This window comes from Vitis riparia, chromosome 8, assembly GCF_004353265.1.
Source record: "Vitis riparia cultivar Riparia Gloire de Montpellier isolate 1030 chromosome 8, EGFV_Vit.rip_1.0, whole genome shotgun sequence".
Lineage (NCBI taxonomy): Eukaryota > Viridiplantae > Streptophyta > Magnoliopsida > Vitales > Vitaceae > Vitis > Vitis riparia.
In genome coordinates, this window is record NC_048438.1 from 444,839 (window position 1) to 471,126 (window position 26,288).

At 30.0% G+C, this 26,288-nt stretch overlaps 4 protein-coding genes across 4 annotated transcripts; 3 read left to right on the forward strand and 1 right to left on the reverse strand.

Moving 5' to 3' along the window:
• The first annotated feature begins 749 nt into the window (after window positions 1-749).
• Window positions 750-1,406, forward strand: LOC117920173. Its single transcript, XM_034837554.1, has one exon. It carries the CDS (start codon window positions 750-752, stop codon window positions 1,404-1,406), a length of 657 nt encoding a protein of 218 aa, XP_034693445.1.
• A 3,425-nt stretch (window positions 1,407-4,831) lies between these two features.
• Window positions 4,832-5,479, forward strand: LOC117920174. Its single transcript, XM_034837555.1, has one exon. The coding sequence runs from the start codon at window positions 4,832-4,834 to the stop codon at window positions 5,477-5,479; it is 648 nt and encodes a 215-aa protein (XP_034693446.1).
• A 1,400-nt stretch (window positions 5,480-6,879) lies between these two features.
• On the reverse strand, window positions 6,880-10,684 carry LOC117921031 (unknown protein 1). The gene is made up of 2 exons (XM_034838784.1): window positions 10,563-10,684; window positions 6,880-7,931 (listed from the first exon to the last, which is right to left on the reverse strand). Exon 2 carries the CDS (start codon window positions 7,910-7,912, stop codon window positions 7,199-7,201), a length of 714 nt encoding a protein of 237 aa, XP_034694675.1. The 5' UTR covers window positions 7,913-7,931; window positions 10,563-10,684; the 3' UTR covers window positions 6,880-7,198.
• Window positions 10,685-20,855: 10,171 nt separating this feature from the next.
• Window positions 20,856-21,807, forward strand: LOC117919819 (calcium-binding allergen Bet v 3-like). The gene has a single exon (XM_034837082.1). The coding sequence runs from the start codon at window positions 20,980-20,982 to the stop codon at window positions 21,556-21,558; it is 579 nt and encodes a 192-aa protein (XP_034692973.1). The 5' UTR covers window positions 20,856-20,979; the 3' UTR covers window positions 21,559-21,807.
• Window positions 21,808-26,288: the final 4,481 nt, after the last annotated feature.

Genomic DNA, 26,288 nt, shown 5'->3' on the forward strand with positions numbered 1-26,288 from the left:
CTTAAGACAACTCAAGCATCTCGCTTTTAACCGTCTTGGATTATGGGAAATTTCTAACTTCTACTGTTAGTATAAAAAAATTAAATTTACAATAATAAAATATCATTTTCACGTATTATAAAATCAAATTTATACTAAAAATATTTCTTGAAAAAACATCCTTCACAATTTTCATATCAATTATATAATAAAAAAAATTAAATTTACATTAAAGACGTCTATATAATTTTATAAAATTGAATTTATATTAAATATGTCTGTTGAAGAAATATATTTTATTATTTTTATATTAGTTACCTATCCAAAAAATTAAATTTATATTAAAAGTGTTTCATGAAGAAAAATTTTTAAATATATATTTAATTTTATGAAATTATGAAAGATGTATTTTTAATATAAATTCAATTATTTTAATAGATGATTAATATGATAATTATTAAAAGTGTCGACATCTTTAATATAAAATTAATTTTTTTATTATATAATTGAAAATTATGAAAAATATTTTTTAAAAAAATTATTTTTAATATAAATTCGATTTTATAAAATTATAAAAGAAGAAACACTTTCAATGTAATTTTTTTTTTAATGTGAATGATTGATATTAAAACGATGGAAGATGACTTTTTAATACATATCTTTCAAAGTTACAAAAGTATACACGGTTTAGAAATATTTTTGAATGTATTGTATTTTTAAAAAATAATTTTAAATCGACAACTCAAGCCTCTTTATACTCTTCAACGAAGATGGCGGAGGTCACATCAAAACCAGGAAATCCTCTTCTCTCAACAATGGATGGTATCACAACCGCCTCTGCAAAATCAAAATCTGTCAAGCCGTCGTCATCGGGCCGGAGACTGACAAAGGCAATATGCATAACGGTGGGGATAGTGCTGCTAGTGGTCGTCGTGGTGATGGTGATTCTAGGTTTCACAGTTTTCAAGGCTAAGGATCCTGTCATCACCGTCGGCTCCGTCTCGCTCAAGGATCTCGACTTCTCTTTAACCCCGCTTAACATCAACGCTTCTCTCGACGTTAATGTCTCTGTGAGAAACCCTAACAGAGTCGGGTTCAGATACAACAACGCCTCAGCGCTCTTGAATTATGATGGAAGCCTCGTCGGCGAAGCCCCCATTCCCGCCGGAAGAATTGGCGCCCGCAAGACCACGGGGATGAATATCGTGATCTCTTTAATGGCGGATCGGTTGCTTTTGAATCCCCAGCTTTACTCCGATGTGCTGTCCGGTTCCTTGCCTCTCAGCACTTACGCCAGAATTTCCGGTAAAGTTTCTGTTCTTTTCGTGAAAATTAAGGTGGTATCGACTTCGACTTGCACTATGACTGTAGATGTTAAGAATGGAACTCTGAAGGACACTGTTTGTCAGTACAAGACTAAACTGTGAGTCACTTTGGATTTGTTTTTCTGTTTGGTTGCTTGGAATCTGATTTCGGAACACGGTAAAATTTTTGTATTTATTCTTGATTTTATACGGGAATAGAATTGATTAATTCTATGCTTCTTTTTTCTCTGGTTGTTCTTGATTGATTCTGCTGGACAATGAATGAAATTCGAAAAGCTTGTGACATAATTTACTTGTAAAATCACACAAAAATGTAGAAACTTTTCTACAAGCACCTGCTGTTCACCGAATTATGGGCGAATTAGTACTGGTTCTTCAATCCATGTCTGTAGGAATGACCCATTGATTATACCGGCCATTTGTGAAATCTTCTAGTTAGGGTTTGCTCGTGAAAATCTGAATGTTTATGGAAAAAAAAAAGGGAAATCGGTTTTGGTGGTTGGGGAGAGATAAATCAAATTTTTTATAGATCAAATTTTTGAGAATTTATTTTTAAAACAAGTTATTTTGGAATTTTCAATTTTTGTAGAGAAAATATGAATAATACTTAAGATATACAAGGGAACGGGTAATCTCATTATGACTTTGATTCTATCTGTGAGCTTAATGCAGTGCAACACCTGTGACCAGAGTAAGGAACTACAGCCAAATCTCGAACATTGATTACCTCACTGATAAATTTGTCTGTATGGGCTTAATCATGACATAAAACCTGCCGTAGAAAGTGGCACTTTGCTGATCCTTTTGTCTTTTTCAATGAGTAAAAGGACGTACAGCAAGTTGTGTAGATACTGAAATCTGTTTGTTTCTGGGGAAACTTCTGTTCGAAGGAAAGAAAATGCTGGGCGGGTCGATCTTTGATTCCAAAGAATATGCCAGTTTAATGCTTGTTACGTGTTGGCAATATTGTCTCCACAACAAGTCATTCAAATACTTTGTCATAAAGATAGTATGAACACTGACCAAATCCAAGTATTTGATCTTCTTCTACACCTTCTACCTTTATGATCTCAGGGATAGAAACGTGAGGTTGTGTTTCTAGAATGCAGAAGCCATATATTGTACTGTTATTGGGTGACAGTGAAAGATATTTGGATCATAAAAAATCGGTGCTGGACTTTTAGGAGTCGGACCCTGGGGCTTTCATGGTGTTGAAGTGGTGTAAGGAAGAAGGATAAGCTTTTATTCCGTAGACTTCCAAGCTTTCCCGGCATTAAGTGGTGTAGGTAGAGAGTCCCAAGTGGCAAGTATTAAGTAGTACAGCGCAGGTGTAGAGTAAAAGGATGTGTGACTTGAGAATCCAAATATTTTAATACATAAACGTCTTTATCTTATGATAGATATGTTTATAGATGTGTTCTACTTACCCTGCATAATAAAATTTTTATATTAAATAGAAGATTATCATTTTTATTCTTGATAAATAAGTTCCAAGACCATATTTGGAGTGAAAAATTGAATAAAACTAAGCATTTTAAATTTGGCTTGGTTCGATTTTAAGGAACTGGTTTTGACTCAACTTAATGGTCTTTTTTCAATCCTTCACCTAGTTGTAAATTTGTGTTTATTTTAAACCCGAAGCCCATTAATTTGAGTTATTTTAGGTCTCAACTTATTTTTAAAATGAATTGAAATCAATTTGGATTTGATGTTAAAATTAATTTGATCATAATATCAAAATAATGAATTAGTTTAATAAAATCTAATATAAAAACTATATATCAAATATCAAATAATTATATGTAAGTTTTCAAATGTCGATTTGCTTTGTTTTTATTATTCAGGAAATAAGAAAAGTAAAAACTGATTAAATAAGATCAGTTTTCAAAATTCTCAAATTGAACCAATCTTTTTTATTATTGAAAACCAAACCAATCTTTTTTATTATTGAAAACCAAACCAATTGATTTTAGCAGATTTGGATTGATTTGTCAGTTTTTTCAATTTTGTTTACACCCTATAGTTTTAGGCCTATGATATGAGTTTTTATATTAATTTTTAAAATAATCAAATTTTAGTGAAAAATTTAAAATACTAGAGTGAAAAATATCATATTTATAACATTTTAAAGAGTTTATTTTACAGATATGGCGAGATATTTCTCCTAATATAGGATGGAGGATAGAGGGACAATGAAAAAAAGGTTGGACAATGCCATTTCTCCTATCCATATTATCAGGATATTTAATAAGTGATGGAAAAATACAGTATGATATCCATTGGGATGTAAAAGGAGAAGTATATTGCATTTCAATATTTGGTAATATTTTTTTTAAAAAAAGCATGAAATCTTTCTCATATTTAGTATTATTTGAAAATCCTTCTATATAAGTATTGAAATAATTTATTTTTATCAATCAAATATAAAATATGATATATTATCCCATCATTATTTTATATTAGTAAATTAAATATGATGTTAAATACTTTTGATAACAGTCATAAAAGTGGTGACATATTTTTTTTTTTCCGTAGTATCTGTTTATGATGGATTGAATAATTTGATTATTATTGATTGATTATGTGGATTGGGGATGGGAAAGAAGAAATTGATTAGATTGATTGGAGGTGTCACGACTTTTGAAAGAAGAATTTTGGTGGATTGAGGGTAGATTTGGATGTTAAACAATTAAAAGAAATAAATAAATTTAAAATAAAAAATAAATATAATTTCAGAAAAAAAAAAATCCTCTTTTTATAAAATCTAATCCTGTGCTCTTCTTTTTCTTATATAAATAATAAAAAATTGAACAATATATAACCATTTATATTTCTTTTTGCTTCTTATTTTAGACTACTTCCAACACAAACAAGTTACAACTAAAAATCAAAATAAATTTTAAATTTTAAGAATTAATTTTTTGAAATAGATATGAAATTTCATCAAATACCTTTATATTTAATAAAATTTTAAATTAGTAATTAGTTGGAGGTAAATAAAATTTATCCTAAATCTTAATCATTGATTAGGATTAAATTGAAGAATATTACTATGATACCGACTCAATATATATAAAATTCATCCAAGTTTTTGGATGAGCTTGAAGTGGTACCATATATTGTAATTTTTGGTATGTACCGTTGGACACCCTAGAAATTTCCACTACCGAGATTTTGAATTCCGATCCATCGTTTTTGGGAAAGATTTCATTTCATAAATTTTGACCACAACACATTTATTGCCAAAAGAAGACTTCATGGGGGATTTGGTTTGAGAGAGTCGTCATTTTAAACACTGAATTGAATAAAGAGGAACTTGTATATTTCAAGAAGAAAATGGCCTGTGGGAATGCATTTAAAGCAATAATGGCCAAGGAGAGCTGCATCTGTGGCTCAATTCTCTTCTGGGCAGTTGGAAGCCCATTTATTACTCTTCACTCTCCCAACTCTCACCCAACCCTTCTTAACTACTCATACTCTCTCTCTCTCTCCCTCTCTGCAAAGCTTGATCCTGCAGATTCAACACCATGATTCAAAACAATGATCACAATCCAAACCCAGATCCAGAACCAGTCCCTGAAGCCAAAAACCGACGCCATGTTCGCCGACGTCGGTGTCTCATTGCAATTGGGGTTGTCATCTTCCTCATCATGCTTCTCTTCATTGTGTTGCTCATCCTAGTCTTGACTGTTTTCAAGGCCAAGCAACCCAAGACCCAGCTTGTCTCCGCCACCCTCGATGGCATCTCCCCCCGTATCTCATTCCCTGTAGTCAGAATCCAGCTCAACATCACCCTCAACCTCCAAATCCTGGTTGAGAACCCGAACCATGCCAGTTTCAAGCATGGGTCCGGGCAGAGTATACTCCTGTACCAAGGGGAGCAGGTTGGGGATGTGGAGATATACCCAGGTAACATTCCGGGGAGGAGGTCAACCACAATTCCCTCCCGGCTAACTCTACAGGTCGATGAGGTTGCTTCTGAGACATTGCACCTAGTCCAGGACATCCTAGCAGGGCAGCTGGCGATGGATACGCGTACAAGAATTCCAGGCAGGGTGACCTTCCTTGGGTTCATTCGGAAACACGTGGTGGCAATATCAGACTGCCATTTCGTCATCGCAGTCCCTGAGATGAAGATCCGAAGCCAAGAGTGCAAGGAAAGGACAAAGTTTTGAGAGAGGGGGGCGGTTTCGGGTTCTTTGCTTCAGCCATCAGGTTTGACTATTGTCTATAAAGTAATCAAAAGGAAAGAAAGGGATTTGTGATGTACTCAAGTTGATACTAAAGAAATGGAACACATTTTTGTCTTTTTTTTTTTCTTCAGTTTCATCTGTGTACTGATTACAACCCAGCCGAGCATCAAGATAACCCAAAAAAAGCTAGATCTTTCCCAGTTTGGGACATCCTAACTAGATATCAGCCCTTTAAAAGGGGTCTTTCAGGACCCTTTTTGACGACCCTGCCTGAGAAATACTGAAAAGTCGCTCACAATTTCTCATAGATTGCCCTAATGGCCCAGAAAAAGGAGTCATGCCCTGTTTCTACACCTGTAAATGACTTAATATATCATTCTGGAAAAGAAACTCCATCTACTTCTTTCTAATATTACACCCCAATCAGCTATAGAGAACAAATGTTTGACACAACCTAGCCCTGAAGTCCAAATTCTGAATTCAGGAAATAATAGTAAAACTCATGTTCAGTTCTCCAGGGCCACTGCAATGTGTTTTCTACATACTATCATAACCATAAAGCTTTTGTAGCAAAGAGATATCGTGATCTAAATTGGGTTGAAACCAAAACACATTGAGCAAAAAGGTCAAGTACTATATTCCATACGTTGGATCCTGCCCAAACAAAACAGCAGGAAGTGTAGCATTCTGCAATATATTTGGTCCTGCACAAACCAAAAATGAAGGAACAAAAGTGTGTGAATGTTCGCAACAAAAAATGAGTATTAAGTAACTTGCCATTGGAGAATCTCTCACCCACAAAAAAACACCCAACAACAAAACAACTCATCTCAACCCACCTACACACACACAGAGCAAGCTCAGTATATAGGATACCACATTGATTATAAAACCATACTATCTCAGCATCAAAAAGAGATATGGGCACAACAGTTGATGGGAACTGGGTCCAGATTATAGGATCCCCAGTGACCAAAAACCCAAGATTACAGAAGAAGCACAAGGACCACAATGAGTAGACAAAGTTCACAAAAAATTGGGTGACATGATTTTTTAGCAGTTGATTCTAATCAGACTCTTTGCACAGCATTGTCAAAAGGGATGATTAAAATACAGAACAGCAAAAGACAGATTTTATATTCTAAATGGATGCTTAGGAGGTCTTCTATTTGCCTTTTCACTGACAGCTATGTTGGGTGTGTTCTCAAATGTTCAACATCACATATTTTAATTGTACCACCTCTTTACTCAATGAGGATAATAATTAATTCTTATATCATGGTTGTATATCACAATTAATTTTATTGGCACTGACGTATCATAGATCATACTATCCAAAGAAGAGTAGCACACAAGACCAAAAAGGTGAAAAAAAATAAAAATGCAAACAGAAACAACAGACACCATAGGGTGCAAACATAGATTAATTTTCTTGAAAAGAAAGGAAAACTTGCTGATTTCCAGAGTTCAGTTCATGACAACAACTACTATACAATGTTACTATAGTATAGACTTGGTCAGGTAGAATCGTTTACAGGTAAAGCATATTCCCTCAGAATCACAAGTACATACTTTAGAGGCAGAAATGTTCAAGGCCTCAAAATCAGCAAGGAAAAGCATTCATGCATTATGAGTTAGCAAAGCTAGAACTAGAAGCAAAAGTTAAAATACTCTGTTGTTCACAGTGATACTCTCTTATGATCAGACATCAAGCAGGTTGAAATCAAGCTTCCTGCATAACCCCTTATCAATGATTCTTAATTTCGTTGTAGGCTTCAAAGGAGCACCAGGACAGGTTTCAGCAACTCCATTCAGGTGAGGTGCTGAAGTAGGTGTTTTAAAACCATCAGAATCGGAATCTGGAGATGAAATTCCAGAAAAAACTTCCTCAGTCTGGTTGAAGACAATAGCTTCCAACAGAGATCCATACACAGATTCCAACAGTGTCTCTTCATCTGAGAGGGTGTCTGCATCGCTCCCAAAGATTTCATCTTCCTCAGATTCAATGGCTGAACTGAAATCAAGATGGCGTGCAACACTGGCCCATGGTTTGCACAACTGTTTCTTGCATAAGGGAGCCATTGCCAATTCTTCTGGGCCTGGAGCAAATGGATCAAAAACATCCCCTTTAGGCGTGTAGGGGCTGCCAGGATCCACACAATCAAATGGGTCATCATTGCAAACTAGTTTCTTGGGTGAAGAAACCAATGAGAGTGGGGACTTAAAATCAAGAGGAAAATCCCCATTCTCTCTTTCTGTATCAGGAGTAATAGGCCCTAGAGAAACTCCATTGCCAGCCATTGCATCCTCCATAAATTCAACCACACTAACCTCTTCCAATTTATCAGAAGGTTTCACTAACAAATGCTCTTCTTTCTTCAATATATCTGTGCAAACCACAGGCAAATCCGCCATAAATATCCAACAATAATACCTGTTAACGAAAGGGAAAAAGAGAATAGGTAAGCTTGGTCTGACACAGATAAATTAATAAATAGGACAAGCAAAGTCAAACAAGGCAATTCTGTGCTGCATGAAACCATGGCTCTGGCCAAAATATTTCAAATTTAACCTTAATCCAATACTTCAAGATAACGTGTTTTTCTTTTTAAGGGAAAGAACAAATAAACATCTTTGCAGTCATATGTGGAAAGCTCCGAAGTTTGCATGTGCTTTCAACTTTTCCTATTTATTTAAAGAGGAAACAGAAATATTCATTTTTATTATGTTTTCAACATTTTCACAATAAAAACATGTTTAGTAAATCCTTAACATTGGTTGTTTTGAAAAAAAAAAAAAAAAAAGAAAACAAAAACACATGTATGGAGATCATATAATTGGAAGTAAAAAATATTTTTACAAAAATGCTTAGACATTTACATGCACTTCCACCTTTTGCTAGTATTGAAAGAAGAAACAGAAACATTCTCTTCTATTCTGTTTACAATTTTTTGAAATTGAAAACAAATTTAGTAATCCCAACCATTGGTTGTTTTTAGGGGAAAAGAGAAATAAAAAAATAAAAAAAAAAGAAGAAGAAAAGAAGCAAAAATACATGTAAGGAAATCATATAAAAAGAGGCAAAAAAATGTTTTTACAAAGTCACCTATCTTCAATGGGTTAATCAATACAAAGATTAAATAAAAACGTTCAATTTCTTTTTTTTTGGATAGATAAATAAAAACATTCAACATTAATTTATGCTATCATACATCCGTACAAATTAACAACAATAGATTGCACGGAAGTGTAATAACTCAAATTAAGAAAAAGACAGTAAATACCTGAACAACATCACTCAACAAGTCACAAACAGACATATATGTAACAGGAGTCAGGGACCAATCTACACATGCTCATAACAATCCATACACGGTCCAAAATACAAAGCATTGCTCAAAATATTCTTGACTGAAAATCTACAACATATGGCAACAAGTTTGAAAGCATACTCTAAATATAGAAACATGATCAGAATAAGCCTCTTGTACAGAAACATTAACCTCCCAACAGAAATGCTGAAACATAGGACACATAGTCCAAAAAACACGACCACTAAGAATGTAAATTTAGGACACAGTCTAATGTTGTTGAATAGATGTTCACATCTTCTACTATTGGCTCGTATCCTCATGAAGATGTGACACATAAAGCACTCACTCACTACTTTTGTGATGAGGATAATGAGCTTTTTGTCATCAACAGATGTCTACATGGAAACACACCATCACCACTCACCTCAACAGATGTCTACATGGAAGCACTTAATCACTTGAGCACGTATGCTTGTAAACATAGTTACCAAAAACTTATGGCATATGATATGATGAGTCAGACATGACATGCATTCTCAAGTGAATGCCATGTTGGCATGTATACACAACTTAAGTATATCTCACACTACGCATAAGATATACAAGAAGTCTGAAGAGCGTGCACATATTTTTTACTATTTTTAGAAATGACAGTATTTAGGAAAGATTATTGGCATGTCTCAAGCGAACGACATGTCTCATTGGCATGAACTATTTAGGAAATATTATTATGCTATTTCTCAGACGATAAACTCAAAACTCCAAAGTCAACATAAAAATTTAGAAACTCGATTATGTTTTTGTTTGCCTTCACTTATTATATATATATATATATATTTGGCCAGTTAGAATCTAATACCGTTCTTTTTTCTAATTAAAGCAGGTCGTGGTTTGGGGATTTTTTTCCTTTTGAATGGGGAAATAATGAAGTGGGGAGGTCAGAATTTCGAATACACCTCATAACCGAATCTGATTATGCGTCCATACAAATATATGGTTATTAGTATATCAGCGGAGACTTGTAGTGACCCTGAAACAACTAAGGGAATACCAAAATTCTAGCTCAAACCCATTGAACCTAGGAACAGTACTACACTATTCCCATTGTTGAAATAATGAATGACTCGAAGCAATGTTAAGAGACCAAATATGCTTGTAAACAACAACAACAACCCAAAAATAAAATAAACAATAAAAGAAAAAAAAAAAAAAAAAAAGGAAAAGGAGAGAGACCAAAAATCCCCATTTCCCCAGCTTTCATGATACTTCAACCCAATGCATCCAAAAAAATGAAAACAATGCTATTATTTGGAAATAGATTTCTCGAATACGGCCATGAATATCTGCAAAATCAAGGGCCTTTATTCCATGTGTTACAGAAGCATTTCGCAAACTCGATTATTCTCCACCAAAACATTTCTCAAATGTTAATAACTTCAACAGTATCATCTCAAGTTTTATCAACCCAAATCAGAAACCAATCCTCCAAACACAGATTGAATTTCCAAAACAAAACCCCAAAACATTTCGAAAAAAAAAAAAGCGCAAAATTCATCTCAGTTCGACCAAAATCTTAAACAAAACGAAATAAAAATCCCAGAAACAAAAAAAACCAGATCCGAAAGTTCCTCAAATTGCATCATACACACACAAAACGAAAAACCCCTCTTCTAAATTCACCAACCCACCAATAAATTTGCAGAAATAAAAATTGCAGATGAAGAAACAGATGAAGGAATCAAATGGGTCACCTGCGTTGGTCTCCCGGAAAAGGTCGACTTTGTCGTCCGGCGGCTGCAACGGCGTTGTTGCTCACCGTACACTCAGCTACTTTCCTTCGCGGTTTCTTCTAGGTGGTAAGACCGCCCCATGGTTTTACCTCTGAAAATATATCTTACAAATAATACATATATATTTATATATCTGAAAATTGTAATCTACAAATAAAGAAATATAGATATATAAATTTTAATATATATATATATATATATATATATATATTTATATATCTGAAAATTGTAATCTACAAATAAAGAAATATATAAATAAATAAATATAGATATATAAATTTTAATATATATATATGATACCATCCTCTACTATAGGAACCATTTTTTATACTTTAATAGTTATTTTCATATCTCATATATTATTACTATTATTTTATATACATTCGATATTTAGTATTAGATATTGATAAAAATTATTTCCACAAAAATTATTTTTAAAATTTAAGGTAATAAAATTTTTTTAATATCTTTATTTAAAAAAAAATATTTGGTTAAATATTTATTTAGATATATTTATTTTCTTAAAAAAAATAAAAATTAGTAATTTTTTGTCAAATATATTAACTCTTATATATTTAGTAAATTTTTTTTAATATCTTTATTTAAAAAAAATATATATTTGGTTATAATAATTTTTTTTAATATCTTTATTTAAAAAAAATATATATTTGGTTATAATAATTTTTTTAATATCTTTATTAAAAAAATATATTTGGTTAAATATTTATTTAGATATATTTCTTTTCTTAAAAAAATAAAAATTAGTAATTTTTCTGTCAAATATATTAACTCGTATATAAATAGTGTGGACTTATTGAAGATCATTTAAAAATGTGAAATGATTAAAAAAATTTAATATCCTTATTTTGAAAAATAATTTTAAAAATCATTATTTTTTAAGCTAAGTTTAAAAAAGTTACAATTATTTTTTATTTTTAAAAAGGAAAATGTAAAATATAAAAAGTTACTAAAATTTTTATATTTTAAAATAGAAAAAAAAAAAAATCAAAACGATGCCAAAGCTGAAAATTTGCTAGTGAGTATCAAAGATTTTGGTGACGCTAAGAATGACCATATATAATTCATCATATTAAAGTGAGATGTAAAACACTAATATCATATATGCAAAATAGGAAAAGTTGTGTGCATGAAAATGGAAATATGTAACACTGCATTGGCATATGGGAATAGAGGCTTTAACTAAAATTATTAAGAGATATTTAAATTGCTTTGATATTGTTTCTTTTGGAAATATTTTCAATGGAATTGTTTTTTTATTAAGTGTTTTTAGAAAAATTATTGATTAAAAATTTCTTTAAAAAAATATTATAAATGATTTTTAAAAATTTTAAAAATATTTTCTAAATTTTATTAAACATCTTTTTTTTTTAAATACTTTTTAAATTAAAAGTGTTTTTTAAAAACAATACAAGAGAAACTCTTAATTTAATAAATAAAGTAAATAAAAAGGAAATTATGGAATGTTAATAACCTATTAAGTTAAATTAGGAAAAGCCATGAGAAATCTTAAAAAAAAATTGTAAATTTTTTTTATAAGAGGTGAGCTTTTAGGTAAATTATTAAAAGGTACTTTTTTTTAGGTATTTAATTTAGGTGTTAAATGTAAAAAATATGTTAAAATATTAATGTCATATGGTGAGAAATAGAAAATTGCTGATAGAGCTAAAATTTTAAAAATATGAAAATTTTTGACAAATTTAGAATATTTTTATAAAGGAAGGGGAAAATATTAAAAAGGAGAAGGTTTAATTAAGCTATTAATTATACCATAAATTAAAATTATTAAGAGGTATAAAAATGCAAAAATAAAAATAAAAATAAAAATATTTACTTAATAGTAATAATTTACTTGCCCAATTTCTAACAGTTTATAATTTAAATCTTAATTTGAAAAATTGATGTTATTTTGTTTTTTCTTCTATTGTTCTTGATTTTCACTTTACAAACATTAATATTCCTAAAATACTTGATTTTCACTTCACTTCCCTTTACTCAACATTCTCATCACAATTTTAGGATTTAGTCACATTTTTTTGATACATATATATAAGTTTAAATTAATGTTCCCTAAACATACATGGTAAATTGATTCTCTATGGTTTTTAACCAAAAAAAAAAAAAAAAAATTGTGTTTTTGTTAAAAGGTTTCTGAAAAGTTAATATAAGGTTTAGAATATCTTTAATTTTACACAAAATTACAAATGTCATTAAGACTATCATTTTAACTTTTTAAGCACATTTATTTGGAAAATAAAATAGTTTTATTCTTTTTAAGTAGTTAAAAGATTGTATTTTAATTTTTAACATGCCAATATTAGGAATTGACGAGGTGCATGTACATTATTATTATTTTTTTCTCTTCGTTTTTAAATTAAAAAAATAGAATAACATATTTTCCATGCGATTTTATGAAAAAAAATTGCTATAAAATCACTCTTGTCCATTCTTATTATTTTTTTATTTTGAAACAATATGAGGAAAAAACACAACCGTTCTCTTCATATACTCTAATTTCTCTTTTTATTCATTTTTGTTTTTTTTTTTTTTCTCTTGAAGACAACATACTATTAGCCCAAAGATTCTCCTAAATGAGTTTTGACAATAACAAATCATGCTTAGTTCATTAATAAGTTTAAATCAAGAGTTTCAAGTACTATTTACGAGATTTAATTGGAAAATCAAGTTATTTATCAAATTATCAAAATAGTGCAAGATTAAGTGTGCATGAAGGTCATTTAGGCTTAGGAACCGTATGTAAAACGAATACTTGAGTGCACTTAGGTCTTTAAATCTCTTCATGCATTGTTTATATACTTGTTTTGAACCTTAAAGAACATATTTTTTGAATTTGAGTTTTAATTCAAAACCTTAGGCAAGAATATCTCAAACTAGTTTTATAAAAGTATTTAAAGATGTTTCTTAAGTGTTAGAACGGTTTGGATTTAAAAAAGAAGGGCTTTTAAGCAAATTTTGTCCAACCAATCAAGGGTATGTTCAATTGATTCAACTAGTTAAATCGATTGTCTTTTCCCGATCAAGGACTAGTCAAGGGTGCATAAAAACCTTCTCTCTCATCCAGAAAGCTTATCTTTCTGGTCAAGGAATAGCCTTTCTCATTCGAAGATAACCCTTTCCGGTAGAGGTTCGAAAGCCCTAATGGTCACTTGCAGTGCATTGAACGCCCAACAACTAGTCAACTGGTCAAATTGGAATTTGATCAGGAAAGGCTAGTTGGCGTGTTTTTTGGTGTCAAGTTACTCCTTAGCTTTCTTTTGGTAATGGGACATCTTCATCTTTGACTTCGTGTTCTTCATTAACTCGTCGAGCTACAAGCTAAGAGTCTCTAAATCTACAAAGAGAATTAATGCCTAAGCTAATTGCCATTTGCAACCCCAGTGTGACTACTTCACACTTAACCTTGTTATTCATTGTAGGAAATCTAGCTTGAAGGCTCACTCTATAGTCAATCCATCCAAATTCATCAACACTACTCTAACTCTAACTCATTTTTTAGAAGAGCATCTGTCCACATAAAGGTCCTAACTTGAAGATTCTGATAGGTTAATTTTACTATAGAAAACCTACAAAAATAAGAAAAAGGAAACTACATAACTAATTCTATTCAAATAATTATTGTGGGTCAACTTTAATAAACTCCTAACTAATTCCTAAAAAAGTTGATCCTATTTCCATTAGAGATTCAGGTTCTTCAACACTCTTCTTTAAGTTGGTGTATAGATATTAATTATAGTTAGCTTAGTGATCAAGCCATCAAAGTTCACTTGAGACAGTCCCTTTGTGAGAAAATCTGCTAGTTGTCTATTGGATGCTATATATGACATGCTGATTAACTTCTTGATAAAATGTCAATTAACTTCAATGTCCTTTGTTAGATCATGATGAGTTGGATTGTGGACAACACTAATTGCTAATTTGTTGTTACAATATAATAACATGGAATTCTCACTTCATAGTTTCAATTCATTCATCAATCTTTGCAACCACATGAGCTTACATATCCTTTATACTAAAGATTTAAACTCTGTCTTTAAGTTACTAGGTTGCTTTACACAAACGTGTAATAGTCTAATGTTTATCTTTTATCACTAATAAAACTTGCCTAATTTGCATTTATGAAGGCTTCAAATTTTTATTTATTTTTTTACTCATTTCTTCTAAATAATAATCCCTTCCCAGGTATACTCTTAAGATATCTGAGAATTTGGTGGACAACTTTCAAATGTTTTTCATATGGTTCAAGCATAAGCATAGGCAATGTTAGGTCTAACGTGTGACATATAGATTAGATGTCTAACCAACCTTTGGTATCTTCCCTTGTCGATAGGAACCTCTCTTTTCACATACTAATCTTATAATTTGCCTCAATTGGAGTATCTATTGGTTTACTTCCAAGGAATCTAGTTTCTTTGAGCAAGTCAAGGGTATACTTCCTTTAGGATATCAAGATACCCTTCTTTGATCTTGTAACTTTCATTCCTAAGAATTACACCATGGGGCTGAGATCCTTGATTCAAATTCTTTTGCTAAAAAGTACTTCATTCTCTTAGCTTTTATTGCATCATCTCTTCTAATTAGAATGTCATCAACATATACAATCAAGATGGAGATTTTACCATTCAAAGACTTCTTTTAGAGTAAAGTATGATAAGCTTGAGCTTGCATGTAGCCATGACTTCTCACCACCTTAGAGAATCAATCAAACCAAGCTCGTGGTGATTATTTTAGTCCATAAAGGGACTTTCTCAGTCTACACACCTTATTCATTCCATATACACATTCAAACCTCGAAGAAATATTCTGAACACTCCTTCCACTAATTCTCCATTGAGAAAAACATTTTGAACATTAAGTTGACATGGTTGTTAATCCAAGTTTGTGGCTAAGGCCCTCACTCAGTTGGAGTTTGAGGAGAGTGGACATAGATAAGAAGTACCGAACCACTATAAATCTTTGTGTTTTCTCTCTCTAACTCAATCTTTTTGTATTTTCTCTTTATTTGGTTTAAATTTGTTGTGCTTTGAAAAGATTTTCAAAAACTCAATTCACTCCCTTTCTTGGGTGATTTTCCTTATTTGATTAGCCTTAAATTTGCCACTTGAGAGAACACCACTTAATAGTCAATCCCATAGGCTTGGGTAAATCCTTTAGCAATAAAACAAACCTTATATAGTTCAATGGATCCATCAAGACTTATATTTTACTATGAATACCCATTTGCACTCTATTGTCTTCTTATTTCTTAGCAAGTCTACAAACTCCCATGTTATGCTCTTTTTAAGAGTTGTAGTCTTTTCAAGCATGACTTCCCTCCAAGAAGGAACACTTAGAGCCCCTAAATTGATTTTGGAAGCTCTAAATTGGAAAGGTTAGTGACAAGGGCGTGATAGGAGGGTGAAAGATTACTATAACACGTCTTTTGAGATAGAATGAGATGTACAAATTCACTTTTCTTTTCTTAAAGCAATGAGAAGGTCTAAATTTTGAGATTAGATCATACCCTAAAATGTGCATTTCTTCATTCCTTGCATTCAAAAACTCAGTAGAGCAACTAATTTAAGGCATAATAGGTTTGATTGGACCTGGAGATTATATAAAATTTTAATATATGAAAATTCTTTCCATAATTGAAATTATAATATTTAGTAAATATTTAGTTAAATGATTATTTGGATATATTTCTTGTTTTTTATTTTTTTTTTAAACAGAAAAACACAGTGTTTTGGAAATCGAACCGAACCTATCAGTTGGACCGATCCAACCACCGACATGTGGCCTTTCTAATCCGATTGCTCTTTTTAAAGGGCTTACCTATTGGACCGGTCTCAAACCGCTTGAACCAGTAGTTGGACTGGCAAACCAGATAAGCTAACAGTTCTGTGAAAACCAAATGGTTCAATCTCCTCTCAGTTTTTGGCAAAATGGGTTAGACTTCTTTATTCAATGCCTCTTTACAAAGTAGGTCCCTCACTAAAAGACTCATAGCCCAAGAGCCCGTTTGGTTCACATTTTCCTTCATTTCCCACTTTTAGTTTTTGGAAAAATGGGTCGGACTTCTTTATTCAATGCCTCTTTACAAAGTAAGCCCCACAAGACTCATAAGTCCATTTTTACTCAAAGACTCATAGCCCATGAGCCTGTAACCATGGACCATAGGTTTACAATAAAACAATTACACTAATCTACTACTCCCTTGTTTGTTTTAAAATTTAACAAAGAATATATATATATATATATATCCAATTGCATAATATGATTTTTCTTCAATTTTCAATATATTTTTATATTTAAATGTGATACGTATTTTGTTTAATAAAATTTAAAATATTAATACATTTATATAAAAATGAATCAATAATATTATAAATATTATTAATTTTTAATTATATATATTTTAAATTTTTTGAAATAATTTTTAACTCTAATATCATATATGCAAAATGGGAAAAGTTGTGGTGATGAAAATGGAAATACACCAAGCTTCAATGGCATATAGGAAGAAAGGCTTCTTTGTAGGCATATAACATATTTTTAATTAAAATTATTGAGAGATATTTAAATAGGAAAAGCCATGGGAAATCTTAAAAAAATTGTAAAGAATTTTATAAAAGATGAGCTTAGGTAAATTATTAAAAGGTAATGTGGACCCCGTATTTTGGCTCATGCGTTTTCCATTCGATGGCGAGCTCGCTTTTTATTAAGAAAAAATGATTTATTTTTTTTAGAAAATGACTTGGAGTCGCCACTTATTTTGTTTTATTTTTAAATGGAAAAAAAAAATAAAAAAGAAAACTCTAAGTGTGACTCCTTATTTGGAAAAGATAGTATGTGAAAAACCAAATTTTGGCTCGGGGGTCAGGTTACTTATTGGGAAGATACGATGAAAATTGTAGCACCCCTCTAAGCCTCAAAAAATGGGTCTGTACTAATTAAGGTAAAACAAATTTGACAATTAATTGATCAAACATGGATACCAAAAGAATATCGATCTAAAAATAATCGAATGAACAAGAGAGACAAAGAGTGCACCTGAGTAATGAGTTGATTGCTTCATGGAAAACAAAGGTTAGTGAACGAACATAGAATAATCGCATGTGTCACAAAGCAAATCAATCAAACAATAGCAATCAATCAGTCAATGAAAAAAAATATCACTAATGTTGGGCCCCATCAAAGCTCAATTTATTTTGCATGAATTAATCCCACAAATTTCATTGTTTTGGAATTATGAGAATTGTCTTCATGCTTATTAAAAATCAAGGAAATTATGAAAATCATTTTAAAATTAAAGAAAATTTGTGAAAGTGCTTACTTGAAAGGAAAGGCAGCAAGTTTATTTAAAACGGGATTTTTAGTGACTTAAAACCTTAATGAATGATGAAAAGTGGTAGAATTAAAAAATATTTGAAAATCGGAGTGAAATTAAAATTATTTGAAAATTTGAAATTTGAAAAGTGAAGTCATGAAAATTATTTAAAAATTGGAGTTTTGAAATTTAAATTTAAGAATTGGAATTTTGGAAATTAAATTTGAAAGATATTGGAATTTTGAAAATTATTTGAGAATGGAATCTTTAAAATTAAATTTGAAAGTTGGAGTTTTGGAAAATTATTTGAAAATGGAATTTTGAAAGTTAAATTTAAGAATTGGAATTTTGGAAATTAAATTTGAAAGAAATTGGAATTTCGAAAATTATTTGAGAATTGGATTTTTGAAAATTAAATTTAAGAATTGGAGTTTTGGAAATTAAATTTGAAAGAAATTGGAATTTTAAAAATTATTTGATAGTTGGAGTTTCGCAAAATAAATTTAAGAATTGGAATCTTAAAAAAACAAGAAATTGGAACTTTGGAAAATTATTTGGAAAATGGAAGTTTTGAAAATTGGAATTTTGAAGAATTGTTTGAGAATTGGATTTCTTAAAAATTAAATTTGAAAATTGGAGTCTTGAAAAATATATTGGAGAATATGAATTTTGGAAAAATTATTTGAGAATGGAAGTTGTGAAAATTAAATTTAGGAAATGAAATTTTGGAAATTAAATTTGAAAGAAATTAGAATTTTGGAAGTTATTTGAGAATTGGAGTTTTGAAAATTAAATTTAGGAAATGGAATTTTGGAAATTAAATTTAAGAATTGGAATTTTGGAAATTAAATTTAAAAGAAATTTGAGTTTTTTTTTTTAAATAAAATAAAATAAATTTAGGAAATGGAGTTTTAGAAAATTAAGTTTGAAAATTGAAAATATGGAAGTTAATTCTTGATATCAAAACATGAAGAATAAAAAAAAATGACACGTGGTGGATTCACTTAAATGGTTTTACCAAACCATGTACCATTTGACCAAAAGATGACCTCACTATTGGTGGAGATTTTGGATGCCAACTTGTTGAGTCCCCTTAAACAATCAGGAATTCCTTTTCTTATACGTCTTTTAACCACATTAGGTTTTCTCTTGACGTAATGCTTCCAACCACTCCCTTCAATTCCAATCATTTTCCTTCATTTTCTAACCCGTCTTTCCTCCCGCTCATGGTCATTTGTTGTCCTACTCTTGCTTAACCCTTTAGGGGATGTATTAAATTCTTGCTTTATAAATCCAAATATGTCCAGTGGTTTAGGAAATGGAATTGCTTAACGCTGATAAGTTTGATAAGTTTATGTTGAATAGATTAATTACTAATATATTCATTAATAACAATTAACTAGAACTTATTAGTTATTAATTCAAAACAACTGGTCATTCTCATCACCTCATAAACAATCAAAACACTTTGCAAAAAATAATTACAAGTATCTCAAAAAATTATTCTGTCAAACATGTTTTTTAAGTTCAAAAATTAATCTATCATAAAACATTTGTCAATTTTCTAAATTAAAAATAAAATTATTTTTAAAAACAAATTTCAAATAGATCCTAATTTCCCATCTTTATGGAACTTTGTTACAAAATCACCGACATATGTTACTATAATAATTTAAAATTGCACGTTAAAAACATTAATTAAAATTAATAATCAAGGCATGATTTTTAGTTACAGAACCCAAGTTTGAGTCCAGGAATCAATGCAACATTGGCAGCAGCCCACTATTCATAGAAAATTGTTATTATGGTATAATAACATATTAAAAACGTACACTACACATGACCCTTATAAAGTATTAATCCCCTCATACAATATGGTTGTCGTCACCAAATAAATTTAAAAATAAAAAATAAAAAATTGCATACGTAGCACATGAACCAATGTTGCTTATAAATAAAACGTCTTCACTTCACACGTCTCTTTTTTTTTTTTTTTCTTTTTTGGAATATGAAGTCACATGCAGTCACACGCTACCATGTGATTAATGTTCCTATTAACAACTTGATTTAATTATTGAAAGCTTAATTTGTACTTTATTTTTTTTTAGTTATTAATCTTGTATAAGTAATTTCTTAATCATATTTTTTTTTTATCATTTTTATATTACTAAAAAAAACAAACAAGATTTTAATAATTTTATCTTTTAAAAATAAATTTTATTTTCTTAATTCAATGCAAGAAAATAAAAAATAAGAAATAAAAATATTTTTCAAAAAATTAAAAGAAAATAGAAGCAAAAATTATAGAATGTTCTCCAAACTAAATGAATATTATAAAATCCGACCGACAACATACTAAACAACATGTAACAGTCTAAAAATGTGTTTGATGGTGATTGTTTCTAATATTTTTAATATCTAAAAGATAAAAAAAATTAAGTGTTAAAAATGAAAAACATTTTATAAAAGTACTCTAAATTATTGAAACGAATACGAAACACAAGAATAAGATGAAGCAAAAATAACTTGTAATGTACACCTTGGGAAACACATGATATTTTAGCATTGTGTAGCAGATTGCAAAATCAAATTTCGTAAGGAATCAGGTGCCCATAAATCTCGTATCTTCATAATGGCATATAGAGGAAAGTCAAGGTAAACGAAACCATCATATTCTTCAACTTGCAGCCAACCAAATATGCTTGAGTCCATTCAATCATCCCTTCTTTTTTTCACAGTCCATAAAAAATATATTTTTTTTATTTCTTTCTAGAATTCAAATCTGAGCCTCACGACTAAAACGGAAGACCCAGTCCAAGTCACCATTCATTTTTTTTCCCAGTCTCCTCACCTTATAACGCGCATTGTCGTATGCTCCAAATCTATATATAGAGAAATATTCGGCCTCTCCTCATCGAGAGCAAAGCAGGAAACAGAGATTCCGAGCCACGCTCCCCTTTTTCCATCGCTGTAGTGTCACGGACTTGGGTATTTCCAAATCGCCAGTTCGCCACTCAGATAATAAAAAGAACAATGGAATCAGGTGGAGCCGGTCGGAGAAGCTTAAGCATCAACAACCGCTCATTCCGGCTCCGCTGCCCCAGCCTCAACTCCGTCCGCCTCCGCCGCATCTTCGACCTATTTGACAAGAACTCCGACGGCACCATCACCGTCACGGAGCTCAGCCAGGCCCTCGCCCTCCTGGGCCTCGACGCCGACCTCCCCGACCTCCAGTCCATCGTCCAGTCACACATCAAGCCCGGCAACCTCGGTCTCGAATTCGATGACTTCGCGGCCCTCCACCTCTCCCTGAACGACACCTACTTCTTTGACGTCGAAGAAGAGTTAAAAGGAGACGGCGCCGAGCAGTCGGAGCTGTCGCAGGAGGAGTCTGACCTAAACGAGGCCTTTAAAGTGTTCGACGAAGACGGCGACGGATACATCTCGGCGCAGGAGTTGCAGGTGGTGCTGGGGAAATTAGGGCTAGCGGAGGGGAAGGAGATAGGGAGAGTGAAGCAGATGATAACATCAGTGGACAGAAACCAGGACGGGCGCGTGGATTTCTTTGAATTCAAGGACATGATGCGAAGCGTAGTTGTTCGGAGCTCTTGATGATGATCTTCTTCTCCAGCTTGAAAAAATGCGTAGCTTTTTTTTGTTTTGATTTTTGTGGATGTTTTATGAAAATTGGGGATGATACACTCGTACACATGCTCTTTGTACTGGGTGTGTCGTGTGTGTACATACTCCTGTTCTACGTGTACGTGCACTTTGGGTTTTTTAAACTTATTTTACAAAGATTAAACTGTAATTTTACTTACATCAATGGCATCCAAAGGACACAAATATTCAAAATTCAAACTATCATTAATTAGGTGATATTCTTTTGCATTCATTTGATTAATTACAAAATCTTATGTTTAAAAAAAATTTGAATGAAATAATTATTAAAATTTGAATTTTTCATTCATTTGAATCTTCGCTACAAACATTTGATGTATAAGAAATCTTAATTTTGAAACACTCATTCAAGATATTGCCTTCTCCAGGTAGCCAAACTCCATGAATATTTTAATTTATAAAATAATAAAGTCAACTTGTCAAAATTATTATAATTAATTATACTTGTAGAAAAAGCAAATTGACACCATCAACAAGTAATATGTTTTTTGTATTTAAAGGATTATTTTATTATAAGTGATAAAATAATCATTCATTTAAAAAATAAATTTAATTTCTTGAAAAAATATCCTTCATTGGTTAATCTCTACCAATCTTATATCAAAGCATTTTTTGACTTTTTTTTTTAAAAAAAAAAGCTACTTTTTTCAAAGTGGATATTCCTTTATTCTTTTAGCACAAATATTCTTCAATTAAAAAAACCTTTTTCATTTCTAGTTAAAAACAAAAATTAGAATATATTCCAATAAAATAAAATAAAAAGAAAAGAAAAAAGTAGAAGCATAGGTTATCTCTCTCTTTTTAAGTCATGGCTAGGCATCCAAGAATATTATTAGATTGTTAATAATAGCAAACCCCCCAATCCTATTAAGTAACTTACTGACTTACATTGCTTAATTTTTTTTTCTTCCTTGTATTTGACAACTAAACTTAGAACTTAAAATCAACTTTGGAACCAATTTCTCCATTCTGGAAGTTTCAAATTATAGAAAAGTAATGAGAGGAAAGATATTAGGATTGCATTTGAATGGTTATGTAGTAGTATTAAATTCATAGCTTGACTTATTCCATTTTCTCAACTGGCCTCATTAGAAATAGTCATTGGATATGTAAGTCCACAAAGTGGTTGGACCATGTTCCATTAAATGAGCTTGGTGGTTTGCTTTTATTCTCAACCACATTTTTTGTGGGTGGAACCTACACCCACTTGCCAAGGTCACTAATCTTGGTGATTTTGATTATGCTTTTTGTGGATGTGATTATGGATAAGATTTTTCTTTTTTTATTTTATACAAGTAATAATTATGTTTATGAAGTTAATTTGTCTAATCATTAATGGTAAATCTTTCTTTGATTGTGACCTTAATACTATGATCGAATCTTGTCATGATCTTTTAAAGTTTATGAAAAAGTATGACAAAAAGAAAATAGATGAAAAAAATAGTAAAAAATAAATAAAGGTAAATAAAAAAACACATGTTATAAAATAAATGAAAATATTAATAGAGAATAAGGGAAAAGAAAATAAAAAGATAAGATAATACAAACATGATGATAGTACAAACATAGTAATCATAAAATATCATAAATTTTTTTAGTATTCTCCTTTGAATGGAAAAAACTATGAAAAAAATCTTAATGAGGGAAAAAAATACAATATGCTTTTAATGTTTTTGAGTTATTATGATTGTCTCGAGTAAAACCTACTGAAACAAAGTCTGAATAAAACTTTTTTTAAAGTATAGTGTAGTAATATTCTCGTTAATTTATTTTTCTTATCTTGATATATTATACTTTCTCTAACATAACATGAAGATTTTTGAGTTAATGTATTACAATATTATATATAAGCTTCTTGAATATTATAGTTGAAAATGTTTTTGTAAATATATTAAATTATCACTTGATTTTATTTATTGAACATTAATTTTACTATTCTTCTAGAGTTAGAAGAGAAAATCGCATCATAAAGAATATCATTTACAAAAAAATAATTATTATATTGTAATATAACTTAGCATAAAGTTTAATGTAAAAGTATTTAAAGTAGGGAATAATTCTTCTCTACTCTACTTGAATTAGAAAGTAACCAGTAAAAAAAAATGTAAAAAATTGTGTTTCTCTTTTACTTAAAATCAGCAAAAAGTTTAAAATACCAAGAATTCTTCCAAAAGAAAGGTTGAAATGGAAAGCCCCTTAACCTTCATATCATGCCAATTATTATAAAATAAATGTAAACATTAAGAGATAACAAGGGGGAAAAAAAAAAGAATGAAGGCCTTACTAGGAATTGTTTTTTAAACAATTTTTTTTTTCAAAATAAAAAATACAGAAAACATATTTAATAATTAAAACTTTTTTCTAATTTTTTTTATTAATAATAGAAAACAAAGTATTTTTAGAAAACATCTTTTAATTATTTTTTTTTTATTTTCACCTATTTTTTAGGGTTGTTTTTAAAAAATAATTATACAAACATATAAGATGACTAAAAATAAAATACTAGATATAAAAATTATTTTTAAATATTAAAAATAAGTTGAAAATATTTTAGAATTTCATACAGACTTTTATTCTACAAAAATTAGAGAATAATTTTGAAAAACTATTTTAAAAATTGCTTTAAAAAACAATTACCAAAGATACCCTAAGTTATTTGTTCATTCACCTTTTATTACCTTAAAAATCCTTATTTATAAATTAAAAGTAATACAAACATGATAATAGTATTGTCATCAAGAAACTATTATAGATGTTTAAACTTGATAAAAAGTTGTTAACATAATTGTGGACCTTGTATTTTTACACAATGCGTCCCCACTCAATGGCGAAACTCGTTTTTTATTTATTTGGTGAAAATATGATTTTTAAAAAAGAGTTGAAGTCGTAATTTATTTTTGTTTTATTTTTAAGGGAAAACAAAATAAGAAAGAAAACCGTAAATGCGACTCCTTATTTGGAAAAGACAGTATGTGGAAAACCAAAGTCGAATTCAAGAGTCAGGTTACTTATTGGGAAGGTACGGTAAAAATACCATATCACCCCTCTAAGTCCCTAAAAAAGAGTCTCTACTAAATAAGGTGAAGCAAGTGTGACAATTGATAAAAAAATTAATGGATACCAATAAAATGATCAAATAATAAAACAAATCATGCATAAGAATAAGAAAAGTGAGAGTGAGATCGTACCTTAACAGCAAGTAATATTGTGTTATCATGGAAACACGGTTAGTTCAAGTATAAAATTATTACATACATATCAAAGAGCAAGACAAAGATCAAACAATATTCATTAAGCATAACAGTTGACAATCAGAAGAGAAAACTCATATGTAGGGCCCCACCAAAGCCCAATTGATTTTGCATGACTTAATCCCACAAATTCCATTGTTTTGGAATTATGAAAATCATATTCATGTTTATTTAAAATCAAGAGAAACAAAAGATCATTTAAAAATCAAAGAAAGTTTGTGAAAATGTTTATCTGAAGGGAAAAGTAGCAAATTTATTAAAAACAAGATTTTTTTTTTACCTAAAACCCTAATAAGGATGAAAAGTTGTAGAATTAAAAATACTTCAAAATTGGGGTGAAATTAAAATTATTTGAAAGAAAACTAGAGTTTTGAAAATTGAAATCTTAAAAATTAAAATTTAAAATTTTAATTCTAAAAAAAAAGGTTGAAAATGGGAGTTTTGAAAATTGGAATTTTGAAAATTTTATTTGAAAATTGGAATTTTGAAAAATTAAAGTTTTAAAGATTATTTGAAAATTGAAATTTTAGAAAAGTATTTGAAATGGAAGTTTTGAAAATTAGAATTTGAAAAAATTAAATTTTGGCACGGAAAAATTAGAATAAAAGCTCGGTGGTTTGCTTTTATTCTCAACCACATTTTTTGTGGGTGGAAGTGTGGAACCTACACCCACTTGCCAAGGTCACTAATCTTGGCGATTTTGATTATGCTTTTTGTGGAGGTGATTATGGAAAAGATTTTTTTATTTTTATTTTATACTAGTAATAATTATGTTTATGAAGTTAATTTGTCAAATTATTAATGGTAAATCTTTCTTTGATTGTGACCTTAATACTATGATCGAATCTTGTCATAATCTTTTAAAGTTTATGAAAAAGTATGACAAAAAGAAAATAGATGAAAAAAATAGTAAAAAATAAATAAAGGTAAATAAAAAAATATGTTATAAAATGAATGAAAATATTAATAAAGAATAAGGGAAAAGAAAAGAAAATGATAAGATAATATAAACATGATGATAGTACAAATATAGTAATCACAAAATATCATAAAATTTTTTAATATTCTCCTTTCAATATCAATTATTCTTGGAATATATCTTATTAAAACTTTATTGGAAAAAACTCTGAAAAAATTCTTAATGAAGGGAAAGTAATACGATATGTTTTTAATGTTTTTGAGTTACTATGATTGTCTCATTCAAAATATTACAAGTAAAACCTAGTGAGACAAAGTTTTAATAAAGTTTTTTTTAGAGTATAGTGTAGTAATATTCTCATTAATTTATTTTTCTTGTGTTGATATATTATACTTCCTCTAACATAACATGAAGATTTTTGAGTTAATATATTACAATATTATATATAAGGTTATTGAGTATTGTAGTTGAAAATGTTTTTGTAAATATAT